Below are 24,061 nucleotides of genomic sequence, written 5' to 3' on the forward strand. Positions count from 1 at the left end.
ATGGGGTATTCAGTGGCCCATAGGCCACCCCATTAGTTAACTCAAGACTCTAAAACATTACTCTTTACTGCATTAATGACACACCAAAAACCAGCATCCATCTCTAAATAATTCATGTCATTCATGTTGTCGCTTTAGCAATTGTGAGTAGTGCAGTATATAATTGTGAGGGAAGGCCTGTATGTTGCAACAAGTGGGAGACACTGAGGGTTTCGCCTACCAGATTGTCAAGTTTTCAATATGTAAGAATACAATGAAATACTTGTGCTCGCTGGGGATGCCAGCCAAATTGTTCACTGTTGCTATTATGTAGCTGTTGTTGTGGTTGTCCATTCCCATAGGACTGCTATGCAGCTGCATCTCCGCTGTTATGCCGTCCCCATTGGACTGGTATGCATCACTGCTAGTCACCCCCAGTGGACTGCCCTTTCCGGTTCCCATCAGGTCTGTACCACCACTTCTGTGCCGCCAAGTCCCGCCCTTTGCTATCCATCTGCATCACTGCAGCTGTACTGACTATTCCCTGGCAGAATTTCTACCCTGCCTATAATGCATTTCACATAAATAAACCAATATGAAGGTGTGGCTCATTCCTTGGTTTAGTTGGCTTGCTAGCACAGCCTTAGTTTAAAAAGACTATTATTTTTGTTGTTATTATCATTATTAAAATTATTATTACTTTTATCATTATCAGTATGATTATTGTTATTATTATGTTATTCACTTTGTGGGTGCTTGTTGCTTGTTATTTTATTCTTGCCTCCTCTGCCAAGGACTTTCTTTGTTGATTTGTTTGTTTGTTAGTTGGACTATGGACTATGTTTCCAACATCATAATGGATGTAGACTTTGCATTAACTTTGAAATTGGTCCAGCCTAACCGATCACGTCGATCAGGGGTTCCTAACGTTATTTCCTACTGTACTGCACCTTATCTTTACAAACTGATAATAACCCTCATTGGCAGTCAGGAAACAATGTATTCCGTTGGTGTATACATTACACATTCTCCTGACTGCAATTTTGTTTATGTTTGCAGCCATTGTAACTATACTGTTTACCAGCTTTTGATTTCGAGACTAATATCATCCACTTGTCGCTGATTGGACCACCATTCTGGTGGCTAAAGGGAAACAGAAATGCATTGACAGGAGCCAGACTAGTATCTCAGTGAGAAAAAAATGAGCGGAGATGGTCAAGTGGGTGAAAATAGAGAGGAATGTTGTGAAATATGGTATTAAAAGGCAATGTTGTGTGGAGGTAAGTAAAGTACAGCACATTTTCTAGCACAAAAGGCCACTCAAAGAGCTTTACAAAAGACATAGACCAATACAACATAAACATACAGTACATATGTACTTGAAGTATGTACATATGTACTTGAACTTGGGCAGCCGTGGCCCACTGGTTAGCACTCTGGACTTGTAACTGGAGGGCTGCCGGTTCGAGCCCCGACCAGTGGGCTGCGGCTGAAGTGCCCTTGAGCAAGGCACCTAACCCCTCACTGCTCCCCGAGCGCTGCCGTTGTAGCAGGCAGCTCACTGTGCTGGGATTAGTGTGTGCTTCACCTCACTGTGTGTTTACTGTGTGCTGTTTGTGTTTCACTAATTCACCGATTGGGTTAAATGCAGAGACCAAATTTCCCTCATGGGATCAAAAAAGTATACATACTATATACTTATACTTAAGTACATGTGCTCTAATATATTTGAGTCACTCTGGACATCTACTGAAATTATAGGCCATTCTAATCCCATACACTTTTTGTTAAATTCAGCTCCTCACTATCATTTAGCTGTTTTTGTGTACAAACTCTGGTGTTTGCATATAGTCTTGGCTCTATAGGAAACAAACATAGTTACTTGGGCCAAGAAATAACCGCTGCACCGCTGCACCATCGAGAGCATCCTCACCAACTATGTCACAATATGTAAAATCATGTAAATCAGGTTTCTCGGGCAAGTATACTTGCGTATACAAGGAATTTGGTTTCTGAATTTATCCCATCTGTGAATTAGTGAACACACAGAGCACACAGTGAGGTAAAGCACACACCGGAGCAATAAGGTGAAGCATACACCGGAGCAGTGAGCTGCCTTGCTACAGCAGTGCTCAGGGAGCAGTGAGGGGTTAGGTGCCTTGGATGTGCCTTGCTCAAGGGCACTTCAGCCGTTCCTACTGGTCGGGGATCGAACCGGCAACCCTTTGGCTACAAGCTCGAAGCCCTAGCCAGTAGGCAACTGCTCTGCCTCTGACTAAAAAGCAGTACAGAGGGTGGTGAAAACTACACAATGCATCACCGGTTCCTCACTCCCCTCCATCGAGGCCATCCAGAGCAAGCGATGCTTGCACAAAACGCACATCATCATCAAAGACTGTTCTCACCCAAACCACAGACTGTTCACCCCACTCCCCTCTGGGAGGCGTTATAGGTCTCACCCAGACCAGCAGGTTTAGAAGAAGCTTCTTTCCTGTGGCTGACACCTTACTGAACACTAACTCTGCACATCAGTGACAACCAACCCATCTGGTTAAGCACTAACTGCATTTCGTTTTCTCTGTACTTGTACTCTGTGCAATGACAATAAAGTTGAATCTAATCTAATCTAAACAGTCCGAGCCCAGCACTTAATCTTCTCCCCTATTGGAGAATACAAAGCAGGGAATTTGAGACTATTCTTCTTGACAGAATCTCTCCAGATCCTCTAGGGCCCAGCATCCTCTCTTGTGCAATTTCCTCTTAAGCTCACTCCACAGGTTTCTATCAGCTTTAGGTCAGGGGCCAGGGGACTATGGTCATTACAAAAGCTAGATTTTTGAAAACAAATGTTGTGTTTTTCTGGACTTTTTCTGTTGCCCTCCAACAGTGATCTCTTTTAATATCCTCTTCAATAAGTTGGACAAAATAAACATGGGTCCTTGTCCAGCGAAGTGTCTTACAGTTCCAGTTGATTGGAACTTCTAAATTACTGTTAGGCATTTTCAGGGAAGTAGGCCTATAGACCTATGTTTCTTCATAGCTATTCCCTTATTTATGGAGGTCAACAAACTTTCCCCTTATTTTAATTATTTATTGTCTTCTCTTCCTTATGTTGAAAAATAACTAGGGCATTTCACCTCTGTGTCATATTATTTTTACACCTCAGTAAAACATGATGTCAAACTTGACAACTGCTTGAAAGTCCATAGACACTCAGTAACTTTTAGATTGTGCAATGACACAACAGATAGCAATCAAATTCCTTGTATGTGTGAGAGGAGATTAGATGTCAATTAGATGTCAATTGTAGATTTACAGATGTTGTGGCTTTGAAACAGTTAACTGGGGTAGGTCCAGTCACTAGCTACTGCCATTCTTTTGCCTGGCGGTGGGCTATTCAATGATAGGAATGTCTTAAGAAGACTAGACTGCGATACTTTGTAACCTGGGCCTGCTCGTCAGCTATTAAATAGGCCTACATTTTCCTTTTTTTGCTGTTGTGAGATGTGGTCATCAGGAGAGACAAAGGATGTTACAATTATCGCAGAGGCGCCATCTACTGTTCACATACGAGCTCTACAAGATGCGAAAGAGACGCAGAGGCGCATGATATCCAGGTGCTGAGAATAAAAAATCTCTTGGTAGGCCTGTTAGTATAGTCAGTACACAAATAGTATAGCTTAATTTACATCATGCAGGATTCTGCACATCTTAATGAAATTGCCCGCTTGACCGCTCTTGCACTGTAAAGAGGTTTTCCTTTTAAGCTCATGGTATTGTAGCCTAGGCTATGACTTATTTTAACCTCCTGTCAACATTTTACTGTGTGAAGAAAATAGCCCAATTTCCAATTAGCACAGGTTACTTTTTGTGTGGGAACCATTTATTTGCTATCCACATGGTCTCGGAATGGCGACAGTAGACAAGCTTGACATTTTGCACGTCATAAGCGCACAGCGTAAGGTTTACGTCACTGAAATCATCTGGCTCTGGGAAGATGCTGGCAGAGCCTACAGAAATAAAAAATGAAAAGGTTTTTTATGATGGAATCGAAGAATGCCTGGTTTTAAATTCATCGCAATATCGTTGACTCCGGCTACAACGCAATCCCTCGACCTGATGGTACATAGAAGGTAGTTTGATTTATTAACGATTTTCATCATATAGCCTTTACATGAGCCTGATAGACTCGAATGGTGCTGTCTTATCTTGAATGGTCGTTTACATTTAATCTTGTGCAGAACCTAGGCTAGCTTACACAGTCATGTATTTATTGCAAATAGTCCACAGCTTGTTTGTTAAAAAAGGCAGAGGAGGCTGTTAAGTTATCGTACATTTTCTAGCCCATTTTAAGAGTAGCCTAGTGTAATGGTTGTGTGGTGTGGGGCGCAATGGTGGAGGAGGACGGTGAAAAGGGAGACATCTGTATCATTGCTTTGACGGTTCTCATTGGTATTGTCAGCATCACACGTTCTTAGGCTTTTAGTTATTTTTGTCGGTGCATTGTTAAGCTATTTGAGAATGCAGATGACAATTACAACATGAATTGAATAGGCTATTAGGTGATGACCATTATTTTAGAGAGCTTTTGCATTAGATGAAGACTGAGGGGTACAACCCATTCCTCAGAGGAAACCTGCAAATAAAACCAAATCTAAATATAAATGACAACTACATTCACAATTTGGCAGATTATTATATCTGTGACAAATGAGTCCAAATACTCTTCGCAGTAGACCTTGATGGTTAAATTTTAAGTATGGTAACCTTGGGTGAAGATCAGAGTCAATAGCTCTAACTGAATTGGAGTTTCTCCTTTTCAGTTTAAGTGCTCGATAAGCTTATTTTACATCCTTGTATAGCCTATGGTTAGAAAATGTCCATAATAGCTTTGTCTGATTTATTGACCCTGAGCACCTAAATGTAATTGGTAAGCTTTGATATTGTTTGGATTTTTTCAGACACAGATATGACATGACACATCAACCCTATTATGTGCTGTTGTAATGCACTGTCATTCAGAGGATCCATCAGCTTTTGAGCCTATGCTTACACTGGCCCTTTCTGGTTTCAGATCACAGATACCATGCAAGGAGATCTGGAGGAACTGTACCTTTACTTCATCAATAAAACATTCAGTTTAATGTTCAAACCAGTGTTTGAGAATAAGTGTCCGTCCAAGTTGTTTAAGGTGAAGAACCACCTTCCTCATTTTCACAGTCAAATCATATAGTATTTGTAATATTTCCCTCAAAAACTATCACAGATAGCCAACATGTATGGTAGTGCTCGCTCAGTCAACAAAAATGACTCCAAGGCCAACCATGGTGCAGGAAAGAATAGCCAGAGCTCAGGACGCTCCCCGCGCCTGCCACGTTCCCCTCGCATGGGTCACCGGCGCACCAATAGTATGGGTGGCAGTGGCGGGGGCCCAGGAGGTGGGGGAAAGACTCTCTCCATGGAAAACATACAGTCCCTCAACGCAGCTTATGCCACCTCTGGACCCATGTACATGAGTGACAACGAGGTAGCTATAGCCACCACCTCTGATCTGCCCAAGAGCACGGTCACCCTGGCGCGCTCCAGTGGACGGGTGCCCTATGGAGTCCGCGGAGCTGTCATGGGCAGCACACCAGAGATGGCGGTGGCACTTCCTGGCGTGGCGGTGACCCCCTGCGACTCGGTGGGTTTCGCAGAGCTCCATGCGGCCTCCACGGTGCCCCACTCCCTGCGGCAGGCGCGGGACAACACCATCATGGAGCTGCAGGTGCAGCTGAAGGAGGTGCTGCGGGAGAACGAGCTCCTGCGGCGGGAGGTGGACATCAAGGAGAGCAAGCTCAGCTCCTCTATGAACTCCATCAAGACCTTCTGGAGCCCTGAGCTGAAAAAGGAGCGCGCCCTGCGCAAGGACGAGGTGGCCAAGATCTCTGTGTGGAAGGAGCAGTACCGTGCTCTTCAGGATGAAACTCAGGTAGGCATATTAACAGTGTCAACAGTGAGTGCGCATCTTGAACCAGTGTTTTAAAGTTGGCTTAGGATGTTATGAAATTTGCTTTTTCTCATCCTTTAATGTCAGACACAAGCACGTTTAGAGATGGAGAGGAGAGTAAAGGCTACAAATCCCCGGTCATATTAACCCACATTTGATGTTAAAGATGACATACATAAGTAGAGTTATGAAATAGCTCTGGATTCTTTAAAGGTACTGTGTAAAGGGTGTGATTTTAAAATGGCCTCATGGGAAAATGTGCAGTACAGTAAGCACTGGGATCCTGGGATGGTGGAAGCTTACATGCCTCGATCTGCTCTCTCTTTCCCACATGATACACAAGAGTATGTCGGTACAGACACTTAGATTTGACTACAATCTGTCTAGATTGATTTGTCTAGTTTCTTTTATAGCTTACACCATAAGCTCATAGTTTTTATGGTGGAATTATCCAATAGACAGTGGAATTGTTTAATAAAATTTGTCTGGTCAACACCATCTTAATACTGGTTAATTAAATGTGGGTAAATTATCTTTTCTGTGAAGCTGATGAGGATGAGTCTTGCTACTGAATATACATTTGCCTGTTTTAATAGAAAATCATAATTTCCCGCATTGTCTAAATAAATGTTTACTCTTATAATTTACTGTGCATGTGTGTACAGTTGACTGTACAGTGACAAAGCTGAGTTGTGTGTCTTACAGACACAGTCAGTATCAAAGTTTAGCAGTTGTCATTGTTTATAGGAATTGATTGATCTTCTTTAGAAATTAAATGTTTCATAAACACAAGCTACAGGGAACCAGATGTTTCAGGGGCATAACATGTATGGAGAAAGACACCAAGAACATTATCAGTTGCAGTCAATGAAAACAAACTAACAGGTTAGAATTAGGCCAGTTTTGTTTTAGTATTTTCCGGTGGCAAAAGGAGGGGAAAACAAACAGAAATTGCAGTGTATTTAAACACAACAGCCAATAAAGCAATCACTACCAAATAACAGAGAATGCACTCATAATGGCGCCAGTGTCTGTCTAATTTCACTAATTTTGGGTAGGATTATATGTTTGGCCTTAGGTCAGACAACAAAATGAATGCTTTTGGTTTGCTTTTCAGACAGTTGGTAAATAATATGGTGTCCTGTATAGTTTGGCGACGAGACTACATCTTAAACCAACTATGGGTCCTGAACTCGTGTGTCTTCAGCCTGCAGTTGTGTATTTCCAGCCAATCGTTCCCCTCTAATGGAAGATGACTGTTTTCACATTTCCTCCAGTCCCTTTACACAGCTGTCTGGTTAATTACCCACTCAGGGAGCCTCAGCAGGACTCCTGGAGCACCCGCGCTGCTGTAGGCTAATCCACTTTCTCCACTTTAATACATTGATTCCTCTCATTTCAGTGATTAGTTTCAAACTCTGCATGTCTGCAAAATGGCTGTCATGCCATCATAAAAATAGGACCTTCATAGTGATTTGGCAGATGCCAGCTATTTCTGTGACATATATTTTTGCTAAATGTGTTTGGGAATCATGCTGTCAGTGCAGTAATGACAAGAAGAGGTAGTGTAGACTTGCAGCATCAGTTGTAATTGGTGACACATGTTAGCACATAAGCATAACTGCCAATTTTAGAAACCAGAATAATGAGGATTTTACATGCATTAGAGCACATTCTTCCAGAAGACTGTAGGCGGTGAGCATGAAAAGGATTGTGTAGCTTCGGTTGTTTGTATACTCCAGTAAGCTCAGAAGCGTTGAATGTCAGCTCCATATGTTCATTATACATGACATTCAGAATGAACCTTTCATATGTAACAGACATTGTTTGCTAATGTTAACATTATTCATGGTATACCTAAAATGGTAGCCTGGTAGTCTTAGTTAATACTGTTAGTAGTAGTTTTGTACATTGTATGTAGGCTAGGTCGCTTTTTGTGGATGACTTTGTCATCTGTATCTTAATGGAATAGCTGTATCATAAGGTATTCCTCCCTGGTTATGGCCTACACACACAGTTTTTTACAATAAATTATTATTAATTAAAGGGGCCATGTGTACTATTTTGTTGTAAACATTTTTAATTCTTTGTTGCCTGGATATCCACCTTTAGCTAAAAAGCTTTGGACAATTTTCGGACCATACTCTATTGTAATACCACTTTGTATCTCAGTGTAATTTAAGTCGATGAAAGAGCGCAAGAGACAACTAAAATCCTACAGAATTCTGCACATACCCCCTTTAAGGACATAGCATATTCACATTTTTGCCATAACATTGAAATAAATACAACAACAACAAAAAAAGGTCTATTGTATGTCATAAAACTCCAGCCCTTAACCTCCAAGGTATTCTGGTTTTGTGTACCAAGTAAAGTACCACCTACTTTAAATTTTAAGTGGGATTTAAATCTGAGGACTGATGTAGCCAAACATTCCAAGTCTATTGCCATTAAGTCAAGGTTTTGCTATAGGATCATCATTGTCTTGCTGGAAAGTCCATTGATCAACCAGTTTTAGTGAGAGAATGCTTCTACTCCAAAATGGCCTGGCATTTAAAAGAATCCACAGTATCAGTCAAATGCTTTTCCCAAACTCAACTCAACTGTGTCACTTACGATGAAGCTAACAATTTAAGATGAAGACAAAAAAATGCATTCATGTACTATCTTACACTCAAAGTTTTAAAAGGCTGTTTTTGAATTTTGTACATATAAACCTAATTGTGATTCTTGCTATGTTTGTATTTTCACCACCTATCATAGCATCTTCAAACAACTATACAAGCCCTGCAAGCGGAGCTGCGCATTCAGCGTGACTTGAACCAGCTCCTTCAGCCACCCAGCGAGCCCCTGGCCTCTGAGCCCACAGAGGAGCATGAGCGGCAGGCCCGGGAGCTCTTCCTGCTGCGCCGCACCTTGGAGGAGATGGAGCTGCGCATCGAGACCCAGAAACAGACGCTGCTGGCCCGCGATGACTCTATCAAGAAGCTGCTGGAGATGCTGCACACCAAGGGGCCCTCGACCAAGGCCTGCGAGGAGGACCACGAGCGTACCCAGAGACTGGCCGAGGCCGAGATGCACATGCACCACCTGGAGAACCTGCTGGAGCAGAGGGACAAGGAGATGGCCGCACTCAGGGAGGTGGGCACACTGACCTCACCTGGACTGCAACCACATCCCAGCCAACACACACATGCTCTTATAGGGACCACTGACCAAGCCGACGGTCAGACATCCGATAAGGTCTGGCCAGTCGAGGAGCATCTGTTGCTCCAATTGGTGCAGTGTGTGCGGCTCAGCCAACACTAACTGACCTCTGGCATCTAGTTTATGACCGATTCAGCATGTTGATTTAGCATGTTGAATTGCCATCAGAACCCGTCAGGGTTCCTCTAATTGCCTTGCCTACTTCTTGCTAAGAAGCACAGTGTAATCATCAAATATTCCCCTAAGGAGATACTATCCTGTTAGTTAGCGTTTTACTGGATCTAATAACACAGTTTCACCTTTTTTTTCCCTCAGCCTCTTTCCTCCACACAATCAAAAGACTGGCAATGCCAGTGTCATTTGCAACTTGTTAGAAAACATATACTTGATTAGAAGTAGATATATATTATGCACTGTCTTAGGTGAGCAAGAATAGTGAGCAAGAAAAGCTATGTTTTGTAGCCCATATCCACATATGGCACAGCAGTAGAACGTAGCCTACGTGCTAGTTGACAGTGGGCAGGCGTTGCTGTACTGAACAGTATGTATAGTGCAACTTTTTCCGCCCACACAGGCAACACAGTGAGCCAACAGGACTCAACAAACAGTTGGCATCGCAGTGTATGCTTTGAACTCAGATGTGCATTCGCCTTTAGAGTGATGCTGTTTCGTGTCTTATTCGGCAGTGGATTGTTCAGAAGGCTGCATTATGTTTGTAGTAGCATTTTCAGTTGATGACTTGGTTTGGACTTTGGTGATCTGTATCTTAATATTCATTAGTTAGACGTAGACAACACACACAAAAGCCTAATGAGACCTAAATCTGTAAGCCCAGATACTTCTCTGGTAACTCTACTAGTTGTATTTGAAGTAAACATCTGTCTCTAAAGGCTCCAGGTGCTCACTGAACAGCATTACAGAGTAGCTTTTTAACAACCAGAAGTTCACAAGAAACCAGAGATGGCAAGTAATGCCAACAGAGACTTAATGGAGGATGGGTGTTGGCCTGTAGTGGGCAGATATGGCATGTTCTAGCATGAGTACTTGGCAGCATAGTGTGTGTCTTACTGTTACTTGTTTTTACATTTCTGATCTCTGCATCCACTTTGCATTAATATCAATTTTCAATTGATCAATGTGAAAACAGTGAATAATTTGCATATAGACTAGGGCATATTTGTGGGCTGAACTGTATGAAACATATTACTGTCTATAGGAGCTGCTCCGTCGCTATGAAGGAACCCCAGACTCAACAAAGACCAAGGCCCTGCAAACAGTTATTGAAATGAAGGTGACACTTAAAACTACTTCATGAATGTGCACAATCAGTTTGCTTGTTCAAATAATCACCATGTCTACTATCTTTTGCCATGACTTTTCATGATTTCCTTTTTACTTCTACTTAAATCTACTTAAAGTGCAAGTCATTACATACCACATAAGCTACTGTGACTCAACCAAGAAAGTAATTGAAAGACAATAAAAGACATAATATGAGCAAAACATTTTGAAAAATATGAACATTGTTTACGAGTTAACAACTTTCCAAATATTTAGCATCATCGTTCAGAAATTCCAATCTAAAGACTTTTAAGAGACTCTGAGACTTCAGATATACTGTACTGTCCTCAGGAGAGGTGTTCCATTCCTAGTGCTACAGGTATAAACGGTTTAAAAAGGTGCTGTGAAGCTAGCTCAGTTTGGACACTTGTTGTGTAGCACTAGAACAGATGCTGTCCTACAGTCTGATTTGATGTATTTCCAAATGGGTTAAGAAGCACACACAGTCTTGGTGAAGAGCTCCTGCAGTGAGTGACATGGCTGTGTCCGTCCGTCCGTCCCCAGGACTCTCAGATCTGCTCTCTGGAGCGCGGCCTGCGGGAGCTGGAGGACCAGGTGATGATGCTGCGCTCCAGCAGCGCGCTGACCTGTGAGGAGCGCCAGGAGGAGGTCAAGCAAATGGAGGTCTATCGCAACCACACCAAGTTCATGAAGAGCAAGGTAATTGCTGCTCAGGAATGTCCTCCCTCCCAGTAATGATGGTCAGTGTCCTGTTGGGTGTTTTGGATAGATTTTGGTAATTGTATGGTCATTTGTGGGGTAACTCTGCTTTTTGCCAGATGGATCAAGTGAAGCAGGACCTTTCCAGAAAAGACAGTCAACTCCTGGGATTGCAAACCAAACTAGAAACATTGACCAACCAGTTTTCGGACAGCAAGCAACACATTGAGGTGCTAAAAGAGTCGCTAACAGCTAAAGAACAGCGAGCAGCCATCCTGCAAACAGAGGTACGGCACTGAAATGAGTATGTTATAATGAGCATGATTTGGCATGCTGAGATTCAAGCACACATTCATAACAGCTTTGGTCACACTTTAAATCAGGTCACAAAAATACTAACAGCTTTGCCAATATCATAGTCTAAAAGGAAAACACTTTCCCAAAGTTTTTTATGTACTGGAAACTTGTTAGTTATTTTAAGTAGATAATTGCTATTTTTACAAGCATAGAATATAGACTACAACTACAGTCATATAACTGTAAATACAGGCTACAGCTTATGTGAATAGTGCCACACGATTAGAGACACTCTCATTAGACAGGTGATGAGGGTCCTACTACTTCTGTTTATTATAAAAGTAGGACTATAATGAGTAGAGAATGTAGAGGAACTGTAACCAATCATTGCTTTGTTGTGCACAACTGAATATATAATGTCATGGGTAATAATGAAAATATAAAGTTTTGGTGCAGGGTTTTGTAACACCACTTGGGGGCAGAATAAGAGCACATTCTGTACACACACCACAGTCTGTGACGATGTGGAAAAGAGTTGCCTGGTGGAAAAGAGTTGCCTGTTGGGTGATATCTAGCAGCTATAATCCGTTGAAGTAGTGGTAGCCCTGTATTTTCTTCGTTCATGTACTGCGTTCAGCTACTTTTTTCAAGAAAGCACGAGAGCCTAATGTGACTGGCCGTATTTGTAGGTGGATGCTCTGAGACTGCGTCTTGAGGAGAAGGAGAGCACGCTGAACAAGAAGAGCAAGCAGATCCAGGAGATGTCAGAGGAGAAGAGTACCCTCAACGGGGAGATCCATGACCTCAAAGACATGCTAGATGTTAAGGAACGCAAGGTTAATGTGTTGCAGAAAAAGGTAAGATCTCAGACAAGCACAGGCAAGTCATCAATCATAAGTCAACTACATTATAAGTGACATTTGGTCGAGCGAGCAGGAGAAATATGTTCCCATGCACCTGCTTGGCATTTTAGAACCCTAATGGTGTCTAGTTTTTCATGGTACGTAGGTCAACTAATGGCCCATGGGGTTCATTTGGAGGTCAGGTTGTATTGATGTTCACACATGTGTCTAAAAGAGCTGATTTTCATAGTAATAGCCCAGGTGGTGTGAAAATGGTGCTCACGTTTTCATAAAAGCATGAAACTTGCTGCAGTTGCACAGTTTGGGCCCCTGCACGTTTTTAGAAATGGATCCATCACAAAAACGCCTTGTCATGGCAATGGCAGTCATTTTACTTTTTTAGCATACCAGCTCCTTTTTATTATGTCTCATAATATGTAATAATTATATAATATGTAGGCCTCTCGTCACTGTTACAGATTATTATAGATAAATGGATATTTGATAAGTAAACTATCTTGATCTTGTCAGCTTGTCAGTTAATGTTACCTTGTTTTTGGTGTGAGCTAGTGGGCTGTTGCACGTTTTAATGGGATTGGATTAAATATACTTACCGGTACTAACATTTGCCAACAGTTAAAATTGGACAACAAAATTGCAGACTGCACCTTTAAGGCCTGGCTTCAGGTGTAACTCAGAGATGTTAAAACAATGTTAGTGCGTGAACGATATGTCTCATAAATGAGATCTATGTGGCTGATGTTCCATCCCCAGATTGAGAACCTCCAGGAGCAGCTGAAAGACAAGGAGAAGCAGATCAGCAGCCTGAGGGAGAGGCTGAAGTCCCTCCAGACGGACACCTCCAACACAGACACTGTCCTCAGCACCCTGGAGGACTCACTTGCTGAGAAGGTCACTCCAGACTAAATTTAATTTTTATGAGGACTGCATATGAGGGGTTGAACATATGAATGAACTTCATGAATTGAATATTACTATCCAATAACAAATAATTACATAACTTAATGATTATGGGTATCAAAACATGTAAGTTTGGTGAATTGTTTGTGTGCGTCTGGTGTGATCAGTATATGATCAATTATGTGGCACACATATGGCAGTACACATTTGATATGTCTATAATTTTATAGCGTTTTAAAAGGGTTGGAACACTGACAGCTCATTTGACATTTTGGTTGATTCCTTTCTCAAATGGTTGTGTGTGTGTGCGGCGTATAGGACCGCATCATTGAGCGTCTGAAGGAACAGAGGGACCGCGAGGAGCGAGAGAAGTCAGAGGAGCTGGACACCAGCAAGAAGGAGCTGAAGGAGCTCAAGGAGAAAGTGTCTCTCCTACAGGGAGACCTGTCAGAGCGAGAGGTGAGAGAAACAACCACAGCTTCCATGACTCGCCAAGACTACTGATCAGCTGACGACTTTGCATAATACTACCTGCCATTGAATCATTGTTCCTAGACGTCCTTGCTGGATCTGAAAGAGCACGCGTCCTCATTGGCCTCGTCCGGTCTGAAGAAGGACTCCAAGCTGAAGAGCCTCGAGATTGCCCTGGAGCAGCGTAGAGAGGAGTGCAGCAAGCTGGAGAACCAGCTGAAGAGGGTCAGAGTGGTGGAGAGAGATGACCAGCACACACAGACTCGCATGCCACAGTTTTGAATTGCCTTGATTTGGGGTTACTCGTAGTGTAGGGCCAGCTTCTCACTCCAAAGGGTTTCCTGTTAATGCTTTTGTCTGATAACAGATATTAGAGTTCCTATTTCATATGCATTTTAAGAGTAACTTTTTTCTTCTAACACTACTAAGTATTTGATTCTACTGTGTCATGTGTTCTTGTAACACCATACCTTGTGTGTGGATGACCCGCACAGGCCAAACATGCAGCTGCTGATGCACAAGCGAACTCAGAGCTATCTGAGAAGATCGCCGCTCTGGAGACAGATGTGGCTAGACACAGAGAGGATTCTGGGAAGGCCCAAGCGGAGGTTGACCGTTTGTTGGAGATCTTGCGCCAAATGGAAAATGAGAAGAATGACAAAGACAGAATAATCAATGAGCTGGAGAGGTAAGTACGGTAAACTTTTTTCCCCTTCTTGGATTCAAAAGTGATCACTGCAGTCCAAAACTATTTAACTTGTACCTGAGTGGGAGTAGACAACTTTTTTTAGAGCAATCTTTTCTTTTGCTGATGTGTTATGGAGTGCTACTAAGGCCCACCTCTGCTCACAGGGCTACATACTATGAGGGATACCACACTTATGAATCTCTTTGTGTTTTGTGTTTTCCCCCCAGTGAAATGATTAAAATAGAGACTAAAACAGAGCTGACCAAGTTTAGAAGCAGAATCTGAAATGCACTAAATCACCCAATGCTTTTTAACACAATAGAAATCGGAGGCAACATTTCCTTATAAATAAACGTCCTGTGGCTATGTGTATGAGTTTATAATGGGTTGTGATGCTGTATCAAGGCCATTTGACTGCCAAGTGTAATGCAGACTATTGCAGCATCACAGTTCTGAAAACTATTAGTATTCTTACACCACTACTACTCCTCCAAGTGTTATTCATGATCACTACTATTACAACTACAATGATGACAGGATGTCAGCATCTTTTTGTTTAAGTAAAGATTTATTTATTTCTTTAACTTGTGCAGATTGACTTTTTTCCCTTTCAGATTCACTGCTGAGTTACCTCTCTCTTGTTTCTGATTCTTTTTTTTTGTCATCTTCTTTCCTTGGCAAATTCTGTCTAGTGTGACATCGAGGTTAGTGGACATCCCAATATCCCCTTAGTTGTAGTTCTCCTTGACCTAGTATTTGCAGTACTTTATCAAAACCTTAATCCCTTATGGCTAAAAATGGACATGGATTTTTAGCCATAGGTCTAGCCATTTTTAGCTACACAGACAGACTGGACTTGCTAACAATAAAGAACTCCATGTGATCATTTACATGGCTTTACTGTCTTACTGTGCGCAGCTTTTAAAAGGTAAAGACAGAAGGCTTTCCTTCAGTTTGTCATTCAGTGAGCACCCATGACATCTTACCCCTGAAGGTCCTTTGAGGCTGAAAAAACAAATGTCCTTTCAGATCTGTTTAATTCCATCTGATTACAACATTAACAGAGACCAACATCTGTCACTGCAGTAATGTTAACAGTTATCATGAAATGGGATGACGATGCAATCGATCTTATTTTACATTCAGAGCAGTGAAGCCCAGATTGAGTTCCAATGTTTGTTGAAGGACCTTCATCATTCACCTCTTCTAGTGTGTCCTTGATGAACTCACCTTCTGTGCGTCACTGTAGGCAAATAAGGGAGCAGAGCAAGAAGGCCAGCACCCAGAAACATCCTGCGGAGAAGGGCAGAAACAGCAGCGACGGTCCCCAGCAGGTAACGCACCTACAGTAGGCTCACCAATCAAGGGTCAGGAGACCAGGGAGAGAACAACGTGTTTGACAGGCGTCATGGAATAATCACCTCTAACTCTGTGGTCCTGTATGAGCACTTGTCTCTAGTAAATGTCATCTTCTCCTCTCTTGTCAGGACTCTCTGCGGCAGAAGGCTGAGCGCATCGAGGAGCTGGAGGAGGCGCTGAGAGAGAGTGTCCAGATCACGGCTGAGCGGGAGATGGTGCTGGCCCAGGAGGAGGCTGCTCGGGCACACCAGGAGAAACAGGTCAGACATATACAGTTCCAGACGTGTGTCAAGGCAGGAAGAACAGATAAGAAAAACATATAAAAGGATGTCACAATGTGTCTATGTGAAACTATCATTTAGAACAACAATGTAATGGTGGATCTGTGGAACATTAATTTAAATTAAGATTGTTGCCTTTTCTTTTTGAAGATGGAGGAACTGCTTGCAGCCATGGAGAAGGTGAAACTGGAGCTGGAGTCCATGAAAGCTAAGATGTCGTCTACCCAGCAGTCTCTGGCAGAGAAGGAGGCTCACCTGACGACGCTGAGGGCTGAGCGCAGGAGGCACCTGGAGGAAGTGCTGGAGATGAAGTAAGCCTGCTCAGAATACTCTCTTAAAATAAAGGAAAAAAACATAGTTGTCCTCAACAAAGAGCAAAGAAATATTCAGCCTAGAACCATCTGTCGGCGGTTTGTATAACCATTTCAGGGCTTTCTGGCTTTCTACTTTCAACTTCAGATAGCAGAATGCCGTTTTACCATGAAAGGGTAGTCATTTATAAAGGGATATTGATGTTAAATGAAAAACTACTGAGACACATTACAGGGTTTTCTTTTTACCATTTTTTTCCCCCAAGAGCATTAGGGACTTTACTCACGGTGGCTTTCTCACATTGATTTGTAACTTTTAGATCGCAGTAATATTGAGCAGTCAGCGTGTAGGTACTGTAATGGTGTTTTCATTAGTTCCCTTAAAGTCAACACATGTGGAAGACACACATTACATTCAAAATAAAGGTAAAGATTAAAAGATGTTTGTACTGAATCAATAATGAATAGTAATTCATATTCAAAAGCCAACTGACTGTCTCTGTAGCAAAGTCAACATAAAAAGTTAATTACTGTCAGACTTGCATACTCATTACATTGTTTCTGAAACAACAACCTGGCAAGACCCTTTGCGTATAATCTTCTCCATGCACTTACATAATCTGAAAATGTTGCTGAATGCCAGTAATCCTAATACAATGCAGATAAATGTTGATATCTGATTGACTCTACTTCAAACTCCTAGCTTTAAATGCAACTGTATAACTGCTACCAGAGGGATGCCAAACGTGTGTATGTTTGTCTACATTTCGTAAATGTTTTCTAAAATATAGAATGAACCTTTGCATTATAGACAGGAGGCACTGTTGGCAGCCATTAGTGAGAAAGATGCAAATATTGCTCTACTGGAGCTGTCCTCCTCAAAGAAGAAGAAGACACAGGAAGAAGTGGCCCAGCTGCGCAGAGAAAAGGACCGCCTTGTACAGCAGCTCAAGCAGCAGGTGTGAGCTTCCCCATCGGTCATACCAATCATTCCAGTTGTTGTGGTCATTGCCTTAAATTCGGGTTATATGGAGTTGCAACTGTAATAAGTCTGTGGTAACTTATTTTGATATTATAAATGTTCACCTTCTAAATGGTACAGTTGTGCAATCTAAATGGTCATAAAGGACTGACATGTTTCTGACTCTTCTGCATAAACAATAGCCACGTTTACATGGACAGTTTTGTTGTCATTCCGATTAAACTATTCCGATTGAAAAATTTGTTCCGTCTGTTTACATGGGGTACGTTCTATTTTGATCAGGTGCTCTCAAGTGCTTTAGAATCTTTGATCAAAATAGCCATTGTTGCCTACTTTTCCTTGAGAAGATACAGCAGTCAATCCAAATGACCGTATACATGGGTGTTCATTCGGAATAGGAGCGGATTACACCACCTCTTTCATTCCGATTAAAATTCTGATCGGATCAGGAATTTTCATTCCGATTGAGGTGTTTATATAATTTTTATTCCGATTGAGCCGTTATTCCGTTTCTAATCGGAATAGAAGTGTCAATGCAAACGTGGTTATTGACAATAATGGACTAGTACTGTAAGTGTGTATGCTTTACCTTCTTTCCTCTTCCTTTGTGACTGACATCTGCTTTGGGCAGACTCAAAACCGCATGAAATTAATGGCAGACAGCTATGAAGATGGACACTTGAAAACACAAGCCAACCAAACCAATCACAAGCCATCCCCTGATCAGGTTGGTGTTAGCTGCATAGGATAAGAATGTCACACATGGCAGTTGCACATAATGTAGTTTCCATATGGTGTAAAAGACACTATTTTTTATTTAAACACATACTGGTATGGAACTGGACTGGAACTGGTACTGGAAATGCAATGAGCACCTGACAAAATATGTTGGCAAACACACGGGTCATTGACAAAAGGCTTTTAAAAACGTGTTTTCAAAATAATAATGGACAGAATGCATTTTTTTTGCAAGTTTCAACAAAGCACAGCATTTACAGGTGTTTTAATACATTTTAATACATACCGGTACATTTTTTTTTAAAAGCCCACACTTGTTTGATTTTTTTGGTAAGTATACCTGAGATGGTCTACAGTGCTTAACACATTATTATTTTGTAGTACCTTGGTATTAAAAGTAAGTTATGATGAATAAGCTACTTTATTGTAGAGAGCGGGTATTTTGATTTTCCAACATCCAACTTTACATTTAAAATGTGAATAAATACTATACAAATAAAAAAGAATATTGTTTAATATAATAATTAGGTACAACATATTTCTACTATTTCTTGGTTTGAATTAATATTTTACCTCGTTGCACCACCTGACTTTTACTACTATCTCAAATTATACAGGCATCTTCTATACAGGCACCTATAACCTTAACTTTGCCAGCAAGTTAATCCACTCAATGTTCAATACTAGGGCTGTCAAAATAACTGATTAATTTCGATTAATTAATTTGAGAAAAAATAACTGATTAAAAAATTAGTGCAGATTAATCGATTCCGTATGACCTTTGACCCCGAGACGTTCTAGTCAGTAAAAACTGTAAGTAAACTGTAAGTAGACTGTAAATTGAAGGAGAGAGAAGAAAAACGTGCTGCCTGGATCATTGATTGGAACATTTACTTTTAAAAAACGGCCTGATGGTGTTGATAAAAAATAAAGTGTTGAAAATAAAGTCGTCTGCAGCAAGGAATTTGCATATCACCGGAGTTCATCAACTCTATAGTAGCACATCAATGCAAAGAAATAAGTGTTGACATTGAGGGCAGTGTTAATTTATTTTCATTGTGTCCCCTATGTTATATCTGTGGCCTGAAATGCCTTGTATGTGCAAAAAAAACACACACACACACACACTTACACGCATTTTTGCGGTGACTTGAAACAGACTTAAAGCAGCACTAAAGAAGATTCGCTCTCGGGGTCCCCCTACAGTTGAGAAGCGCAATAATAAACAAACTAAATATGCTTCTTTTGCAACAAAGTGAACATAACTCTGATAAAGTATTCTGTAGAAGGAATGCACCGACAGCAGTCTATAGAAAGAGATATCTGAATTCCTGTAGCATAGCAGCTCTCTTCCATTTTGATTTCGGGAGGGGGCCAGTGTTCCTACCCAAACACCAAACTTTCTAAGACATGCTCAGAGTAGGGCAGAAGTGCTGTTCGCCCTTTTAAGAGTTTATGTACTGTCAAAATGATTTTGGAAATGTTATTTTAAGGTAAAAAAAAAAACTCTTTAGGGGGCATTTAAAAGATTGGTCATGATATTCACTCTGATATTCACTTCTTTTTACGTCATACTAATATATTTTTTTATTTTCTTTTCCCATGGCCAAACAAAGGATGATGAGGAAGGCATTTGGGCATAACATCATTTTTTGGAAGGGTAAGTATTCCATTTGAGGGCACATTAGTTTTCAATTGTATTTTTGATCTCACTTGCGTAATGCCTCAACATGAACCATGAACATGCTTGTATGAACACAGTCTAATGCATGCATATATAAATTATAGGTTGAAACAATATTTCTGTTCTGTCTTTCCACCAGGTTTGGAGTGAGAACGGCCGTAAGACCATGTCCCACTTTGACGACTTTATCATCGTCTGCCTTCCAGACAAGAGCCTCATCTCCTGTTACGCCTGGCCCTGCTGTCATATCCACTTCTCACCCACCTCGAGAATCTAACTGTATTTATTTGCACAAAATGGAGGAGAGTAGAAAGATCAGTGTCAAAAATCAGTGTTGCTCCACTGTATTCATATAGACCAGTAAAGGGCAACACCCTCCTGACTGTTGCACCCTCTTTGGGATTCAGTTAGGTGAACCATTCAGATAAATATGTGAAGTTCTGAAATGTATCAGGGACGACCTTTCATTACCCTGAAGTAAAATGTGCAGTGTAGTCAAATCAGTATTGAGGTTACCGAGTTTATTTTGACTGGGACTCTGCTGCTCTGATTGGTTGGGTCCATCCTTAACCGCAGTGGCCCAGAGGCCTGAAGCAAGGTACACTTCTCTGTCAGTAGCCAAAGTAAACAAATTCTTAGATTCTACAATAATCAAAACAGCAAATAACAACCGTACAGGTGTCATGGTGTTGTTTTGCATGTCCTACAAGTTTTTACACATTCCCCAGACTCTGGAAAAAAATGGTTGTCTCACCTCGACTATAATAGATCCCCTGCTACTTTCTCTCCTTTCATGCAACTCATCCTGTAGCTGTGGGCTTAATTTTCAATGACTAAACATTGGTGCATTTGTTCAAATATAGCATACTTCTTTGAGTGACTTGTGCAATGATTTTTTAAATAGTGTTTTTCCTGTACAGTATGTGACGTTGTGTGAATATGCCATTGATTTGACACAGGACGGGAATGCAGCACTTACTAGGGCTACTTGTTACACAGACAGTGCAACAAAAGTAGCTGTTGCATTTCTAACTGCAACAAAATTACTGAAAGTAATATGATATATTTTGACAACTGTGCCACTTCTTTAGATTTTGAACATATAGCCCTATGTGTATGAGGAGGAAGATGGATGAATTTTCCTTCAAGAACAGGGGCAAAGTAGCCTAGCGCTGCCATCCAACACATTCTCTCTACATTCATTTTGTGGCCTGGACGCCATCTATAAGGACATCTATGTAGACAATTATTACATTGAAATGCAGTACTACATTGAAAGAAATTATATCAACTCAATCATACTGATCATACCAATCATACTGAACCTAGTAAACAAAAAAGCCACGGTCATCTTCTCCAGACGTATTTTCCGCTCAGGTGTTAAACAAATTTATCAAGAGTATCCATAGCCTCTCAGTAAAAACCTGATGTCATTGTAGGATCTATGTGAATCCTCTACAAGCACGTCCATAGTTCTAAGGGTAGCTGGTTTTCAAATGCCAGGTCTCCCTTGTTGTCGTCACCTGAAACACGTTCCATGGCTCAGAGATCACTCTAGTAAAAAATCTACTAGTTGGGTTGATTTTCATCTGGGGGTTCCAGACTATACTCATAACAATTGGCTGGCAGCTCTAGTGTGGTAGTGCCCGCTAGAGGGCAAAGAACTCCAGCATCGAATATCGGCTCTTATCAGCCATGTGTGGAGCTGACTTCAGCCCTGGATATCTGCCTCATGAGATCACATTGCTGGATTGATGTGCTTTCATGAATGGAGAATATCAAAACCAATCTGTCTCCTCATGCTCTGTCTTGAATCAATCTGTCTATCTCCCTCTCTCTCTTTCTCTCTCTCTCTAAGCCTTCTACCCTCTAGATACTTTTTATCTGTCATGTTTTAAGAGATTTTGGCCCAGTGCTGTATCTTTGTGTGTTGTGAGAGAGTGTAAACTCTTGTAAAACAATGTAAGAGATGTGTGTGAGTGTTTTGACTTTGTAAATATGTACATAAATGTGTCTGACCTGTGTCTTTCATCTGCTCTTACTTGATTTCTGTCTAGACCCAGGGATCCATCAAACTTTCAGAGCAGTACCGTTACATGTTTTCCCCCACTGGAACAACATTAACAGTAACCCCATAATCATTTTGTAGGATTTTTGTTCTTGCAAGTTCAAGTTCAAAATTCAGTTTTTGGGTCTTTAAATCTTCCCATTGCTCAATGTTGTGCCTAAAGCTGAAGGCACCGTAGATAGCCCCTTACCTCATGTGAGTGGACAACACACTCTAATTAACTCCATCTTTACACACAGTTCTTGTGTGTGTGTGTGTGTGTGTGTGTGTGTGTGTGTGCTTGTTTGTTTGAAAATTGGGAACATGTTACAGAACATCAAAACAAACTGTCTAATGTGGAAAAACTTCAATAATGCCCGATAGAACATACAGTTACCAGACTGTCGACTTTGGAATAGTACACAAAAATGGATCATTACATAATCTTATGAATTATACATCATATAAGTATTTCAAGAAAGAGTCTTCTTGTATGGACAATAGTCAACAATAACACTTGCTAGAAAAGACCATCTGGCTAAAACTATCATCGTTACAAATGCACTTTTAAACGGCAGATTTAAAAAAATTATACAATACTTAATAGGAGCCTTGGAGGTCTTACCAGTTTAAAGCCAAACACGAGGGTGAATCGATGCACAAACGCACATTTATTATTGGTTTATTGCATTTCATACATAGCTTAGGGCGGTTTATTTCTCTTTTCCCAAAATGTCCTCACTCGATAAGGAAAACAAATGACATAAACAAGCAGTTAAAGCCGACACTGAGTGGTTGCAGTCCCTGTTGATGTTTGTGGTGCATTTGTTTCAAACTTGGCCCCAGCATCAGCTTTGTGATGAATACCAGAGGGCACCATTCAACTTGTGTAATAAATAATGTCACGGCGACACTGCAGTTTATTGCAGGACCAAAGCTTGTTAAATTGTTCCCTGTATCTCAGGTTCATATAAGAAACCTTGGAGAATTAAATAGCCTATATACATGACAGCCGTATACACACCTAACAAGACATTGACACAACAATAGTGGTGCCACAGGCAGTAGAACACCTTGAAGCCAACATTCCCCCCAGTGATGTTTCATTTTTTACATAATCTCTCTAGCACCTAAGATTGATTGAATTTGAACGTTATGGAGAGCAGATGTTGAACCTTGACACAATAAATTGTATATTTTGACATTCTGAGTTTTAGGTATGGATGTTCATAAAGGTCGGTACTATGAGATCACACAAAATGAAGTTGCATTCATTAACAAAAAAGGAGAATTAAGTATTTTATGAAGTCAAGTCTTTAGTGACGGAAACAAAAGGACCTGACATTATCTGTTGTTGACGCAGTGTAGCTAATCAAACCCAGATGCATGGCACTCGCTCGTCCATTGTGCAAGAGCAAAAGGTATAATAACACCAGCAAGGTTCCCCACAGAAACAATGTTAACTTTTATATGATTAATCTGTGAGAGTGTGGGCATTTTGTCTTTACAAGAGCCGTATTATTTTGCATGCACTTGATCTTGTAAACATAGTAACCACTCACTCTGAAATGGTCCAGGTACCCTGCCTGTCCGCCAACAAAGCCTGAACTTCAGCTGAATGTTTTCGTAAGCTGGTTAATGGAAAAATCCCATTGTTTACATAGTTTGTGATACTGATGGGCTGAGCTTTTTCTATGCTGAATAAGAAAGCGTAGAAAGCGTAGGGCTATCTCACAAAAATAGATGTGTCCATGTATGGTCACTGTGGTGAGTGGTTGGTATACTTAAAGCGATGGCTTTGTTCCCGTAAGATAACACTCTAAATGGTTTAGGAACACTTGACTGAATAGAAACAAAACATTGTTTAAAGACATTTGTAAACATTGCGGTAAGAGATGTTCCATTTTAAAGAAAGTGTTTTGCCTGATCGGATATGTCTCCAAGTGTAACACTAAAACACAGAATTATTTAATTCTGTTCTGTTATAATTTTGTTCAAATACAAAATGCAAAATCAGGGGAGTAACACTTAAAAACAAATTATTCGTTTTTGCCGATTACACTTGGTATGAAAGTTATTTGTATTCATAATTCAAAGTTTAACCATGACCTTCCGATTAACTTGCCAGGGATTCCTGAAGTGGATACAATTAGGTCTAGTGTAAACAGGTCTGATCTCAGCTGATGTCTGCTAACCAGAGGGGGAAAAGAGTCAAAAGCCAAAACCTAACAATGCATTTCAGATGTAGAAGCTGTTTAATGATA

At 41.0% G+C, this 24,061-nt stretch overlaps 1 protein-coding gene and 2 long non-coding RNA genes across 6 annotated transcripts; 1 reads left to right on the plus strand and 2 right to left on the minus strand.

Moving 5' to 3' along the window:
• Positions 1 to 3,944: 3,944 nt before the first annotated feature.
• Positions 3,945 to 21,781, plus strand: erc1a (ELKS/RAB6-interacting/CAST family member 1a). 4 transcript variants are annotated; one of them, XM_042109695.1, is made up of 19 exons: positions 3,945 to 4,112; positions 4,941 to 5,950; positions 8,732 to 9,109; positions 10,392 to 10,466; positions 11,021 to 11,176; positions 11,296 to 11,463; positions 12,163 to 12,330; positions 13,090 to 13,227; positions 13,555 to 13,695; positions 13,792 to 13,932; positions 14,202 to 14,395; positions 15,088 to 15,099; positions 15,645 to 15,729; positions 15,883 to 16,014; positions 16,186 to 16,346; positions 17,158 to 17,305; positions 17,960 to 18,055; positions 19,683 to 19,726; positions 19,890 to 21,781. In XM_042109695.1, exons 2-18 carry the CDS (start codon positions 5,255 to 5,257, stop codon positions 19,707 to 19,709), a joined length of 2,916 nt encoding a protein of 971 aa, XP_041965629.1. In that variant the 5' UTR covers positions 3,945 to 4,112; positions 4,941 to 5,254; the 3' UTR covers positions 19,710 to 19,726; positions 19,890 to 21,781. The 4 variants fall into 4 exon arrangements, with proteins under 4 accessions (XP_041965629.1, XP_041965630.1, XP_041965631.1 ...); XM_042109696.1 differs by having other exon boundaries at positions 5,054 to 5,950; XM_042109697.1 differs by lacking the exon at positions 15,088 to 15,099.
• LOC121723720 lies at positions 12,399 to 15,704 on the minus strand. The gene is made up of 4 exons (XR_006035018.1): positions 15,626 to 15,704; positions 14,178 to 14,335; positions 13,768 to 13,923; positions 12,399 to 13,110 (listed from the first exon to the last, which is right to left on the minus strand). It is a non-coding gene; the product is annotated as an uncharacterized LOC121723720 (long non-coding RNA).
• Positions 16,182 to 23,724, minus strand: LOC121723721. The gene is made up of 2 exons (XR_006035019.1): positions 23,360 to 23,724; positions 16,182 to 16,323 (listed from the first exon to the last, which is right to left on the minus strand). It is a non-coding gene; the product is annotated as an uncharacterized LOC121723721 (long non-coding RNA).
• Positions 23,725 to 24,061: the final 337 nt, after the last annotated feature.

Source organism: Alosa sapidissima, chromosome 11 (genome assembly GCF_018492685.1).
Source record: "Alosa sapidissima isolate fAloSap1 chromosome 11, fAloSap1.pri, whole genome shotgun sequence".
NCBI lineage: Eukaryota > Metazoa > Chordata > Actinopteri > Clupeiformes > Clupeidae > Alosa > Alosa sapidissima.